Raw genomic sequence first — 14,988 nt, forward strand, 5'->3', positions numbered from 1 at the left:
GAAATCTACTGCTGAGCTGCTCAGAGCTAATGCAATCTGTCACTGGAACGGCACTCAAGAGAGATCGCGCTGAGTTCTCGTGACAGACCTGATCAGAGTCAGTATTTCCAAGGTATGTCTTTTATTTTCAAGTCATTCCTTAAAACATTAGCTGGAGCCCAGCAGGCAGAATTCAGGACACCCCTCGCTCAGCTGGTAGCAGGAGGTTGCTCTTTGAGCTCGGAGGCGGTGCACCATAAACTCTTCCGTTCTGCCAGTTCCTGGAGCACTGACACACACTGACATTTTGCTCCCAGGAGACAAAAGTATGAATAACTACTCCAAGGAAAACCAACACAGCAGCAGTAACACACAACACAGTGCCCCTCTGTAGGCTTACCTGGCGCTGCTGTGCCACACCGATCATGTCACCGCAGAGAGGAGCGAGCTCCTGACATCTCCGGAACCCGCGCCTGCTGACAGCACCTTCCGCAGCAGGACACTGGATTTAACTCGCCCTGCTCAAACTGGTGGGAGGAGGAGTCTGGGCAGGGAAGGCACTCGATTCCCCCCTGGCCACCTTTTGGCTTGGACACCAAATCAACACGCACGTTTGCACCAACCTCTTGTCTCTGGTTCACACAGACAAGGAGTTATTTATCCTGGGCCAAAGCAAACGAGCGATCGGGCTGGGACGCTCCCGCACAAGGGCTGTTTTGCAAATGGGGAGCTTAATGAAGGAGCTACTGAGCTGCTTCCAGGCAGGAGAGGGGAAAGCACAATGGTCTCAAAGCTGGAGCAGAGGAGTTGAGGAGGGCTTAAGCTCACCCTTCCATCCCAGATGAAGCGGTGTGCAGGGAATGGGGGCAAACAGCAGGCAGAAGACAAAATGAGCCTCTTAGTTAGTAGTGAGGAAAAAGTGCTCACAAAGGGGAATTCAAGTGATGATGGAGCACCAATTTCATATGACTGTGTGCACACCCCAATCCCACCAATCCCCAATCCTGTTTAGTGTCTCTAGTATGTAAAACACTTAAAGCACCCCAAAAGCAGGAGCTGTTTTGTCACAGAGGCTGCTGCTTCAGGACACCTTGTGTGCCCCAACCCCCAGCATCTCCTGCACTTGATACCACCCTCCTGGAAAGCCCAGCCTGCATCCACACCATTCCTGCTCTGAAATGTCAGGGCACTAAAAGGAGCAGGAAGGCTGGTAAGGAGGTCACAGCAAGAAACTGGATTCACACAGGAGGAAAAGAGGGGAACCCTTCTGTTCCCAGGGAATAATGATCATGAAGAAGCTTTAAAAAGAAAGGGGGACATGCACTACACAGGAAAATTGATCCGTTTACAGAAAATACCTGCAGGTTGCCTGAAAATGAATATCCTTCATGTGAAAGTTTCCTTTGAGAGAGCATGAACTTTGGACACATTAGAAGGTTAAGAGCGTAAGTAATGTGTTTTTTCACCTTTAGCTAAAGGTCACAGAGCATTCAAACAATTCCTCTGTTTCCAAGCTGAACATGACAGAAGTCAACTGCGTACCCCAACATTACAGCTAATGAATATGGAAAACAGAAAAGTTTTCCCTGCACTTTGGCAAAGAACCACTTGGTGCCCTTAAGAAGAAACTGCTGATTATTGGAGATTTTAGTTTTACCTCAAGAAAGCCAAGCAAACCAGAACCTTTTCACCAAGCTTCCTTCTTTCCGTTAAAAGCATGTTGACTTGTCAAAGCTTTTTGCAAGTCATTGTCTACTAAGACAGAATTAACTCCCGGGTCATTGTAAGATTTTGCACCATTTTCACATCACATGCAGTCTTCCCAACAGCTGTCGGGACCACGTATCTCTCAGTGAGGAGGAAGACGCTGGAGTATGGTGGGGGACCTGCTTACCCCTGCGGGAGAGCCTGTTTGCTGTGTTACCCATCAGAAAGAGCTCAGTCTGGGTCAGACCCACGGATTCACAGCCCTGCCCAAAGCTGGCAACCAAGAGTGAAACCAGGCAACAAACATCCTCACTCAACCGATACTGGATCTTCTCTGCCGGCTCCAAATTCAGCAGTAGCTCGTGGAACACGCTGCTGGGAGGAGATGCCCTTATGTACAAAGCATATTTCTGTTTACTTTAAATATACTTTTTTTCCCCCCCATTTTGTTGGATTTATGTGATGGGAGAAGAAAAACCCCCCAGCGTGCTTCCACTGCCTCCTGCCCCTTCACAACATCCCCTCTCACTTGCCTCATCTGTGAAATCAAACAGCTGCAATCCTTTAAATCACTTTTCATAAAGTGTCTCCAAGCCTAAAATAATGTCACGGCTCATTTCTGAGCTCAGCATTCCTGTCGCGCCGCATTTCCCTGGGTGCGACCGTCACAGTTGGGCTGTGATTATTTATTTATATTATAATAGCATTTGCAGCCCTGCTGTGCTCAGCCCTGCACACGCGCCCAGGAGGTGACCCAGGGCGTTTCCACCACCAGGATAAAGATCCCTGAACTGATGAATTCCCAGTTCACAGGAAAGGACGTCTTGGAACGCAACAAACCAGAACCAAAATTTAATTAGATGCAAGACATGTTAGTGTCGGGTTGGTTTTGGCCTGTCTTGGTTTCTTCCAAACAAGCTCTCACTGTGCAAACACACCCCATGACAAAACTGACCTGGCCAAGACATGCAAGCAAATACCGCTGACTTTTAATATTAAACAGCGCAGCAACTTCAAAGGAACCGGGCTCTCCTCTCCCAAGCAATCCCACCAGAGATCAGCTCCAGCCCCAGAGCCATGGCCAGGCTCCAGCTCACGGCCCCGCCGAGCAAGAGACACGTGTTTGTGAACAGCTGAGAGCGGCGGGGCAGATCATGCAGGGACACGCTTCCAGGAACACTCTGCCTCCTCTCCCAGCAGAGGCAAGGTGCGTCGCTTTGTGTGGGGCTGGCACGCTTCTGCCGAGAGGAATCTCCTGGCCTTCTATCCAAAAAAATCTCAGCTCGGACCTCTCCTGCATCCAGACACCCAAAAGGTATCGCACAGCTTCGGGTGATTACACGCGGCTGTAAAAATAGCTTCTAGAAGCAAATGCCAGCAACTTCTTCCAACATTAACACAACAGAATAAAACCAGTGTTCACTGCAGGCTGCAGAAACCCCCAGCTCCAGCCCACTGCAAACAACTGCCCTGCTCTGCTGCTCCTCCTGCTGTCGCAGCCCTAAGGGGAAGCAGTTGGGATTTTGCAGGAGACAAGGGCTCTGTACCCCAAGGACAGGAGCCTTTCACACTCTTTTAAAATCAAGTCTCCACACTGCAGACTGAGGTTCCCTTGGTTTGCTTTTAAACAACAGTCTTGCAACAACTGCAGAGCGTGCTCACCTGGTCGCATCCTCCTCCCACTCGGGTTTCTGATAAAAAGAGAACTGGGATTTTCTTCTTGAGACAAATGCTCTTGATTATGTTCCAGCCCCCAAACAAACACGCTCACACTGATGGAAGCAAAGCTCCCATAAATCGAACCAGGTCAGCGTGTCTCATACCCAGGATGAAAAGCTCCTTTGTGCAGCAGCACGCAGGCCCCGAGCGATGTAGATGAGCCAGCAAACACAGCCAAGAGCTCGTCCTGCGCCCTCCTTAACGTTTCTATTTCAAAGCTTTTCCAATCTCCAGCTCTGCTCCCTGTGCCACTCTGCTGAAGCCAGGCAAAGAGGGCAAATGAGGGAATTTCAGCCCTTCACTGACACTTCATGGGTTTCCAGGCTCTCAAGTCTAACACTAAAACCAGCACAGACTGAATATGACCACTCAGTAGCTGTCACTGTCAAATGTAATCCCCAGACAAAGTCTCCTCGCTGGCTTGTGTTTCAGGCACCTCCCTGGCTGTGGCCACCTCATTGTGACCCACCAAGAAGCAGCTCCAAAGACCCTTGGAAGTGTGAGCCAGACTCCAGCACCTAGTAAGATTCCTTTAAGCAGCCTGAGCTGACTAAAGCTGTTCCACTAAGAGTTTCTTCCGTTAAGAGCTTAAACTGAAAACATTCACCCATCCAGGGTGAGCAAACACAAGCATGAGTGAGTGAGGTGGCACAGAAAGGAGAGGCTGGATCCAGGTGAATTAACCTCTGCAAGTTCTGGTACATTCAACAAGACACAGCCAAAAAAAAAAAAAAAAAAAAAAAAGATCATCAGCTTATGCCTTGATCCAAGAAGAGAAAAGACTGCAAGTCAAGACTAAGAAGGGGAAACAGGAGGAAGGATAAAATGAAAAGCTCAGCAGCTCAGTTATCTTCTTGCTCCCCAGGAGTCCTGCATAAAGAGAGGCAGGTCTCCCAACAAAGTGCAGGAGGCAGGTTCACTCTCAGCAGTTTGCCTGGGAACCAGGAGAGCTCTCCTGTGGGCATGAGGAGCAAGGACTGGGCTCACTGGGAAGTAGTGAGCCCACACGTGAAAGAGGATGGTCCTTCCCTTGTGATTCAGTGCCAAGGAAAGGCCATGCCAAAGAGGGCTGGAGGCCACGTGCTCCTGCTCCCCAAGAAAGGTCAAACCTTCCCCTTTGCCCCCAGGCTGGATGCTGCACCCAACCAAGGGTGCTCTTGCCAGGAGGACAAACAGACACGGGCGCTCAGAAATGATGAGCCACGGCAAGTGCTAGGAAAAGGCTGGAAAGGGAGAGAAAAACTGAAAGCACCATATGGAGAAACAAAAGAGGATCCCACGAGAGAGGAACAATGAAATCCTGTACCACAGGCACGGAAACGGTCTGATTTCTCTGTAACAGCCACATCCGAGACCGGCGCAGCTGAACCACTGCCCCAGCACTGGGGACACCCACGTGGCTCCCACCCTGCGAGTGGTAGGGAAGGAAAGCCTCGGCCTTACCGCATGTGGTCGGGCAATCTGCACCGGATAGGACATGGCGTGCGGGGGGTAGCGCGGCTCGGCCGCGCGCCAGCTCTGCGTCACGGGCTGCGTGGAGCCAGACATGTCGGAAGAGCAGGCGCGGCGGTCGCTGCTTCCAAATCACCAACAAAGGATTAGGAGAGCCGAGAGCTCCTCTTCATCGTGTGTGTGCTCTCCACGTCACGCAACAGCTGGAAGGAAACAGGAAAGCAGCAGGTTAAAATTCAGTCAACCGCAGTCCCACGAGACAACCGAACATCAGGCCTTGGGCGATCACCAAAACCTCACTGCCCTCGCAATTCCCCAGCAGCCCCGTTTTCCATCTGGCAAACCTCACTGCCAAGTTTTTTTTGTAGATTACTCCTATCACAGGAAGTCCAAATACAAGATTTTTCCCAAATATTTCCCACATCCAATTTCCCCGGAAAACCTTCGCCCAGCACCAGCAGGACCAGGAAGCCAAATTGCCAGCAATTTATTTGGGTCCTGTTGATCTCTAAGTCTCTTGGAGATGGGTGTTTTTTTGCAGGGTGACTCAGTTTCCAAAAACACAGTCAAGAGTTTTGGCATTTCAACACAAGGTCCAAAAAGGCACAAGGTCCCTCCCTAGCCCATTCCTTTCGACATCCACACTCTCACATGTCAGTGGCTCTTCTTTCCAAGCTGTGGCCACTTTTGCAGCCCTCTGAGGTAAGCCGTGATCTAACGGCAGGAGGGACACCAGGCACCAACCCCGCCTGCAGCTGTGTCCATCCATGAAGCTACACTAAAACCCAGGACTAAAGCAATGTCACACACGCCCAGTGCCACCTGGATCAGCCTTTCTGACAGGAACCAAGAGCCAGAGAACACACCACAGCCCCGAGGGTATTTTCACAAACACCCATCGCTCCTGTACCACCTGTTGCAATTCCTTTAACAGCTGCAACAAAATCAGGAAAACCAACAAAGTGGGAAGGTGCTGCTTGGCCCCAAGGGGAGATTTACAAGTAACTGATTTTTATAGATACTTCACATTGTTTGCTTGATGATGATTTTAAGTCTCCTGGTTTTTGTCTAGATTACAGTGAAAAAGTAGCGAAGGTCTAAATGCTGCCCTTCATCACTGTCAGTGTGAGGTGCATTAACTATTATTCTCAAATTAACAGTTAGTTATACAAAGCATCCATTCCCAGTGCTGCCTTCCTGGGTCAGGGGATGTTATCAGGACTGATCCCAAGCAGGGACAGCCCCAGCTCCCTGGGATCCATTCTGCATCCCACACAGTGCTGTGCATGCTTGCACGCCTCCTCCCCAGCGCAGGTACGTGCTCTGTGTGGATTTGTGCAAGGCTTTAGGCAGTATCAAACTCTTCCATCAGCACACCAGGAACAGCAAAGGAAACTTCCAGCGCCACGAGCTCCCAGCAGCCTCTCCCCACACTTGTGGTCTCTGTGCATGGGGAGCACAGCCAGCCCCAGCCAACGCAATTTCAACTGAAACAGCAGTTGGTGTGTACAAAAACCAAAAAGGGGGCGGGAAAGCAGGAAAAAAAAAAGAAAAAAGAAAGAGGAAGCTTTTCTTTTTCTATTTCTTTTCCCTCCTGTGACACCACAGACGAGCCCGTACTGATAAACCCCTCGCTATCTGCTGCAGGCAGGCACAGGGCTGCCTTGCTGGTTTGCCAGCATCGACACAGCCTCAGAGCCAGAAATAAACCAAACCAAGGCAACGGCCCCTGGCAGCCAGGCACGACAAGCGGCCAGTGGCAAGCAGCCCAGGGAGGCCCTCTCACACAGGGGTCAAATCTTACAGAAATCATCTTTTCAGCAAATCCCCATGAAACCTAAGGATGACAGACACACAAGGACATCACCATGCTCCTGATGAGGGTCAGGTGAGTCTCTTCAGAAAAAGGTATTTTGCCAAGTGACAAATGGAGAAAGACAAGGTTTAGCTCTCAAGGCAGGGTGCAAAGGGACAACCAGGTCCCTCCTGCTTTCAGCTCATTCCCTGCACAAGAGCTGGGATTCCCCCCGCAGTTCTGGACCCACAGACCCCTGCTGAGCCGCAGGGCACCTTACCTGCCACGCCAGGGAAGCACCGGTGGCCCGGGAGCAGCCCGACCCTCATCCCAGACGAGACAGCCTCCCCATGCAGGAGCTTGGCGTGCTCAGTGCGATCCACCCCGGGCAGGAAAGCCCCTGTGCACGCGGGGGAATTCAGAGGCACCCAGAACACGCGTATTTATACTTCCAGTATGACTGTCCCACTTCCCCTCACACTTCCGACTGGATGGGATTTTAATCACCAACTCCCACCCTAAGCTGGGGGTTGTGCCAGGAGCATGTGGTTCAACACCCACTGGGCTCACCCTCCAGGGACACAGCAGCACCCTCCCAGGAGACACCAGCACCCTTCCCAGCTCTCCTGCAGCCCGTGTGCTGCTCTAGGGGCAAACCCTCCCTGCAGCTGCCAAGGACACATGCACGGGGCTCTCGAGGGCTCCAAAAGCTCAGCGGGATCTGCAGTAATTTAAGGTACTTTCCCAATAACAGATTCAAACTCGGACATGTTGGCTTATGGCCAGCTACAAGTTAATTAGCACATGTAAAAAAAAAAATATATATGTATGTATGTATATACATATACACACACACCCCAACCCAGAGTCCCTGGCAGCTTTCAGCAAGCCAAGGCTTCCTGGAAGCACAGCAGGTAGACCTGACCATGCTGAGGCAGCTGTCTACAGTAAAAGAAACAGGATGACTTTTTTTTAACTCTTCAGATCAGCAGTCCAGCTTAAAACACAGCACCAGGTGCAAAGCCACATGGTATCAAGCTCTAAAACAGTTTAAAAGCCTTTTTGCCTTGGTCTGTGCAACTAAAAGTTAACTGTCTACTAGAGGAACACAGACACGGGATGAAGATACGGAGGCCAACAAAACCATCCTGCACCAAGGCACAGTGTCTGTGAGCCGTGTCCTGCATTAATCACAAGCTAGCCGGAGCACAAAAGGATTTTTCCTTAACGAGGGCAGCAAACCACCTCTGTCTCTATTGAGGCTTTGTTAGAAGCCCTGGGAAGACAAAAGTAAAAATCACATGTTCCTTGCAAACAGGCAAGAAGCACTGTCCACGCATTTCCACATCTGCAAGCAGCAGGTCAGCAGCAGGATCTCAGCGCAAGCCCAAGGCCCTGGATGTTCTTCCTACTGCAGTAGGACTGTGGGCTGGAGCCAAACAAAGTCACCAAAGCACTGGGCAGCTCCACAGATGCCTCAGATCACACCTCAGGTCCCATTTTTACACTCCATGTGCCCAGCCCAGCACCATTCTGGGGAGGAGGGTCCGTGACCAGCAGGCAAAAAGGCTGTGGGTGCTCCCACTGGGCAGTAAAGTGGGAGCACATCTTGCTGGGGATGCACTGGTGCCCTTCAGAGCTGGGTGCAGCTGGGACACCACTAGGCCACCTATTCCCAGCAAAAGACACCGGGGTGCCTCCTCCCCCGCAACTCTTTATTAATTATTTTTAAGAGAGGAACACAAACAATAGGAACAGATTAATGGAAGTAAGAGAGAGAGTGCAGCCAGGCTCTTTAAATCTTTAGAATCAAACTGTTTGGTTCTTACTTTCTCAACTGATTTTGATGAAGAACAGACATTGTCTCACAGGAAAGGTATTTCCCCCCTAGTTGGAGTCTCCATCTGAGACTGTTTTACCCATAGACCTGCATTAGCCATTACAGCCCTAGGTACCAGAAGATTTACGGTCTCTGATTAGGAACAGGAGAAAGCTGGAGGTTATCACCAGAACCAGAATCAGGGCTACAACACGAACCTGCGGATGAGGTGAGTGCCCATAGAACCTCCTGTACCTGTTTATTTCCACCTGTTGAAAGACTCACAGGATTCTGTCCCACTGCTGAAGCTTTCAAAACTCCCCCATCCTCCCCCTGCCACCACCCTGCTCTCCTGTTTTTCCTCTTCATGTGCCATTTACTGTCTAAAATTGTTTCCCCATCACCTGTTCTCCCAATTCACACCACAAAAGCACACTACAAGCCTCTGCAAGTTGCTGCTGGCTGGCCCACATGCCAAGGAACTCTGCCTGCACGCCCAGCTGCCCCACCGCCTGCCAGCTCCCAGCAGTGTCCCCCAGCCCTGGCACAGCCTGGGCTAATGGGGTGCACAGCACTGGGCCAAGCACATTCACATCCAGCCCAAAGGATGGGCACAGATGAGCCCACAACACCCTGCAGGCACCTATGGATTCCCAGCCAACAGCACTTGGACACGGGGCTGTACAGCTCCATCCTGGACCTTCAGTGCAGCTCCTGACTGCAGCAAAGCCTACCACTGATACAGGCAGGACCCTGCTAAAACCCTATAGGTCGAAAATAAGAGGTTTGCAATTCAATCCAGTTGCCAAAAAATCTAATTAACATGATTCAACACACTTGTTGCTCTTCCAAGTTAGAGCCAACCTTCCTGATCGGTCCCTGACTCCCCAGGGAGAGCAGCATTCCCAGGTGAGGTCCCTGGCTTCACTGGCACAACACAAATGTGGGCCAGTTGCTGTAATTACCCCGTGCCTTAGTTCATCTATCTGAAAGGTGAGAACAACAAAACACTCCCAGCTCACAGAAAATAGTGGTTCATCTGTTCTCCTCAGAGGAGTTTTAAAGAGCCCAATAAAAACACATGGCTCAAGTTCAAAATACACTTTTTTGGTTTTTTTTTTAAAGCAAGGACATGCTGAAATAAGATTAACAGAATATTTTGTTTCCTAAGTCCAGAGTAATGTTACTCAACTTGTGGTCTACGGCCCATGGATGGTCTACAGACAACGTTAAGAGGCAGCCCACAAAATGACTGCAAAATACCTTATTAAAAGGCAAAAACTAGTACCACCACACCATGCAGACACAGCAAACAAGCAAAATGCTGTTGGCACTCACCAGTGCATTTAACTGAAGAGTATTGACAACAAAGCTCATGTTTAATTACATTAAATGATGCAGTTTTTGGAAAAAACAACAAAGTCATCTTTAATCAAATGCTAAATACATGACAATTTTCCTCCTCAAACAAGAAATAAAAGGCATGTATCCTCCAGTCAACTCACATATTTTGAAATAAAAGTTAAGGAGACCTTTGTAATGATGCTTAATTAATACTGAGCTCTAATATCCACCTACAAGAGTCCGACCAACCGTGATGCCCAAAAAACCCCAGCACCCAGCTGTGTGCGGCACAGAAGAGCACACTGCTCGTCAGCTGCCGCCCCACCGACGTGCAGCTCCAGATCAAAACCAGACCTGAAAAGCAGCTAAGAGATTGATTCGCTCTTGCTTTAAAGGACTAGTGGAAGCAGAAATAATTAAGATGCAATGAAAAGGGGTAGAGAGACATTCCTAAGAAATGCACCACAACGTAACGTTAATGGATTTGTCTAATCAATATGTGCATGAAATTTTCTTGGAAGACAGTTGACATTATACACAAATATTTGTATGTACTGGATCTATGAAGTCCTTTCAAGAGGAAAGCAGGCCATCTGCCACAAATTTAGGGCTTTATTCAGAACAACAAAGATGACAATGTCAGTGTCTGCAGCCCAGGAATCCACAGTTCAGTCACAGCAGAGCACAGAGGTTTTACATTAACACTGCAGAATGGGGTCAACAGGAAAGATCAGGCACATCCGGAGCTCTGTGGCATGAAGGAGAGGTTATTTCAACCTCAGGGATCAAGGCTTATACCTGCATGTGATCCTAAAACACTTTCCTTGCTTTGGAGGAGTACAGAAGCCAAGCCAGACTGGCAGCACTCTGCATATGACGGTCAGACCCTGCAGTTCCTCAGCTGCCCCTCCAACAGCAGTACCCAGAACAGCTCTTGTCCCATTCCACAGCTCACCCGCTGGCAGAGCTCTCCTCCCTGTTCTCTTTTGTCCAGATGACTTCTGAACTAGATTTTTTCCTTGCCTGACCAACGGTGCAGATGCACAAGCAATTACGGCAGCAGATCTGGGGGAAGAAGGGCCTTGCAGCACCATGACAGAGTTGCTCAGAGCAGGGTGTTGCCCTTCTAAGAAGGTACAAACAGTCCCTAAGGCCATGGAGAACATGTCAGCAGCTCAGGAGCTGAAATCTCTCATCTTGGTTTGGTGTCTCATAGCTGCAATCAGGCTGCATCAGCTCTCCCAACCACAGCATGGCTCCACACAGAACCGATTCCAATCCCTGATGAAAGATGACTTCTCTGCCCTGCTCCTATTACTGCCCAAAGCCGCAAAGCAGGATTTGCCACTTGCATTTCTCCTTTTCAATCTATCCAAGCTATTTTGGGCATGGGACCCAAGTTTAGCTCTGCCCCAAGATAACCTTTGCCAGCATTTGTGTACAGATCTTGGCACCGCAGCGGCACGAAGCAAGGTCAGAGCGTTGGATTTGCCAGCCCCATTCCCAGTTGGTTTCGAAAAGCAAGTTTGCCAGACCAGCTGCTCCCCGCAGCAGCACGGCACTGGCCTGATGCTTCTGGAAAGGACATGCTGACTGTGCACTGCAATTCCTGTCCCTGACAAGCCTCGCTCAGACCCCAACCCACAGCAGGAGAATCTGATTCCCCGAGAGCCGATGAGACATCTGCGCACCCGCCCCAGCACTCCTCCTTGTCAGGGGAGCACCTGCAGGGGATTTCACACGCTTTAAATACATCTCAGCCCTCAGCAAAGGGGCTGCAAGTGACCTTGTGATGGTTCCCAGAGGGACATGTATGTGCTTAAAAGAACAAGACTGACCCATTTCTCTTTGCAGGAGCACTCGGCCGTCGCTCCCCAGCTGCAGGGACATCATCTTATTAAAATGCACAAGCCACCAAGTGCCAGCCTGGCCATGGCTCCAGCCTCAGGTCAGCATCAACACGGCCGGTCTGAGTCTTTGCTTTTCAAACCCACTCATAATGTGCTTCTTTTCCTTTAGTCTCCCTACTCCCATTGTTGGATTTCCCCCTTCTAACCAATTTAAAAACATAAGCGCCTCCCAGTTTTGCAGTTGAGACTGGTAAACCATGCAGACAACCCACGGCTCTTTGAACAGTGAGCCTGTCAGCAAGGATGTGATGGCAGAGCTGCTCCTGTTATGCAACAGCATCGTTGCTCCCGTGTCAGGGCACCCACAGCCCTGCAAAGCCGTTCCCATGCTGCTCCGCCGGACGTGGGAGAGCCGGCACGCACACGGCCACACGCAACCCACAGCTACCGACTGGCAGCTGCAGCCTCGGTGCCCAAAAGGGACACTTCAAGTAATTACAGACAGTGACAAGGAACAGCGAAACAGAAACCCACACTTAAAAAAAAAAAAAAAAAAAGGGGGGGGGGAGGTGGGATTTGGATCCATGCACAGGCCATTCATGGAACAAAGGAGTTATTTTAAGTCTGGGCTGGAAATAGAAAACAAATTAGACCATGCAAGGCCTTTGTTGAAGATGATCTGCAAAGACAAATGGAAACGCCTGGAGAGGAAATTAAAAAAAAAACCAAACATGAAACCACCCGGGCACTGGGACTGCAAAGGGAAACAGGGCAGGGGACTGGAGAAGGAAAGGAAAGGAGTGACAATCAGATGCCAGAGCACAGATTAGGCAGCCAGAAAGGAGACAGATAAGAAAACCAGTGCAGGACAGCAAAAGCAGACTAACAGAATGGACTGGTAAACTCTAGGGATGGAAAAACTGCTGAAAATGCCCCATTTTGTGGTGGAAGCCTATCCCAGAGTTCCAGATACAGAAATGCAGGAGTTGAAACTAAAAAGCCCATCTGCTGGGGCAAGATGGGCTGTGCAAAGGAACAAACCAAACCCTGCTCCTCCTCTGCCCAACCCCCTGTCTGGCAGCCTGGCATGCTGCAATATTTGCCCTGTGCTGCCACATCCACCTGGGACGGGATCCAAGCAATTTTAACCATGGTGCAAGTGCAGACAGCCTGTTCCAGGGCAAAGCTCCGCGCCTCACTCCCAGACCTCATTTCTCCTCGGTCTCTTCCCTGCTCACTCTATACAACATCTTTCCCACTTCAGCTACCCCCCTCTTACATTAAACATGGGCTTAAATGCTGGAACCGCTAGGCAGTTCTAATCTCAGTTGAATAAACACACACCAGCAAGTTTAAATCAAAAAACCCCACGCAATCGCTTGCTGACAATGATACTGTAACCATGTGGCTATTTCAGCCACGCTCCCAAGTGCATTAAACAGCACATTAACGACAGTCGCTGTAACAACACATCACCACTGCGGCCTCTTGCTGCTCCCAGGAGCTAACCTAAAGCCCGGGCTACCCAGACAAACAAGGCTTTTAAAATGCAAGGCAGATTACAAAGCACCTGCGAGATTTATTTATATATTTTGCACAGAACACGCTGCTCATTTGATTTTCAAACCCTTCAGCTCATGTTGCTAAAGAGACAGGTCCTCTGATGTCTTGGGCACGTTCATGAAAGTGAGGGGAGTCATCTCCTCCAGATCCTTTTGTTGAACAAATTACTCAGCTCAGGAGTGACATTTTCGGTTATTTACATGCTGAATAAAGAAGGGAAATTCATTTTCTGGAGTTCCTAAGATAAGTTCTTTGAGGCATATTGTACCGCTAAACATCTTCTCCTTTCGCACGTTCCCAATTTTCAAAGGCGACAAAACATCTTTGCCTTCTAAATTATTCCTTTTCTTTCATGATCCTCTAATGATTCAGGAGTCTAAACCTCACACGAGGATCTTTGAAGAGCACCAACTGCCAGCATAAAAGCTGAACTATTATGACAAACTGCACAATTTAATGCCTCCCTAGGAAGACATGTGCAAAGGAACAAAATTACCCTAGGGAACTGAAACGAAGCCTGCAAATAAATTAAATGACCTGTAAACCAAGGTACTCAAAAATATATGAGATGCTATGCAGCTGTGTCATAAAATATCACTAAAGGAGGGAGTCTTTTGGGAGCAGAGCTGTTTTAAACAAACCCATTTCACTCCTGGTTTTCACTGCAGTTGCTACACGTACCCAGCACACCCCTGCACCCCAGATTCTGGATGGGAACTGAAGTAACGCTACCTCAGTCACTTGTGATGGTCTGTCACACACCAGCTCTGAACCCTCCCCTAGGTCTTCCTCCTAACATCCTCCAGGTAATTACTAGCAGATAGAGCCAATTTTCAGCCCAGGTTAATAACTGAATTCCAGCTATTTGTTCCTGCACATTGCTGCTGCTTTCAATTCTCCCCAGGAACACCGATGAGAAGTTCTGGCTCACTGCTGGCCCAGAGAAAGGAGCTGCTCATTAGTTCACAGCACATCAGTCGGACAGACAGGTCTAAGCAGTAGGAGCCATTAATTGGGTATGTTCTGCTATCCTTGTCTAGGTAATTAATAGCTTCTAGACAGAAAGTCAAAGTCTCTCTAGAGGCACCAAAAAATTCCAATGTTTGCATACAATGAGGACAATTTGCAGTGAGGGAAGGGGAGCAGGAAAACATCACCTCCATCCCCTTGTCAAATACCCCGTACATAAACCACAGCCCACTGCAGCAAGAGGCCTGGGCTGCAGCAAACCTGTTCTGAATCCACAGAGGAGTCTTACCCTGAAAAGAAGGAAAAGCTTGCACAGCTCCAGCTCCCTCCAGCTTCACTCCAAGGCAAATGGCACTTTGCAGGAGCCAGGCTTTGGGTTGTTTCTACAGACGGGCTTACTAAACAGATGGGGATTCCTGATGTGTTTAATAACTGAACTCGTGCAAGTGGGCAAACGGGATTTCAGTGCTTCCCTGCCAAGCTCAGTCCTGCTGACAACAAGCTGTCCAAAGCTGTCAGTCACTCCCCAGCAGACCAGAAGTCCTGCCTTGCTGATCAGGACACTTCTCAAACTGCAGCCTGGTTGGACCCTTTGTCATTTGCCTCTCCTGGGCTCGGAGCAATGGTTTTCAGCCTGTCATTTACAAGTTCCTGGCAGCCTGTGGACTAGTTTGCAGGAGTCCTTGAAAGATGACCGTAATTCATGCTACACAGATGAGACATCTTGAAGGGTCTGCTCTTCCAGGGAGAAGCAATGAGCGCCAGCAAGACGGGGTCAGAAGACTCTGGTC

General features: G+C 49.5%; 1 protein-coding gene across 12 annotated transcripts in view; it reads right to left on the minus strand.

Annotated features, from left to right (window-relative positions):
• Positions 1 to 14,988, minus strand: part of NCOR2 (nuclear receptor corepressor 2) — a 228,319-nt gene that overhangs the window by 150,262 nt on the left and 63,069 nt on the right. For 11 of the 12 annotated variants that reach the window (XM_032128353.1, XM_032128363.1, XM_032128352.1 and 8 more), the window contains exon 2: positions 4,849 to 5,060. In XM_032128353.1, the coding sequence (XP_031984244.1) occupies positions 4,849 to 4,953 (105 nt within the window). In that variant the 5' untranslated portion in view covers positions 4,954 to 5,060. Of the gene's footprint in view, positions 1 to 379; positions 422 to 4,848; positions 5,061 to 14,988 lie in introns of those variants that run through there. The other variant, XM_032128354.1, reaches the window with a different exon arrangement.

The sequence above is a fragment of the Corvus moneduloides genome, chromosome 18 (assembly GCF_009650955.1).
Source record: "Corvus moneduloides isolate bCorMon1 chromosome 18, bCorMon1.pri, whole genome shotgun sequence".
Taxonomy (NCBI): domain Eukaryota; kingdom Metazoa; phylum Chordata; class Aves; order Passeriformes; family Corvidae; genus Corvus; species Corvus moneduloides.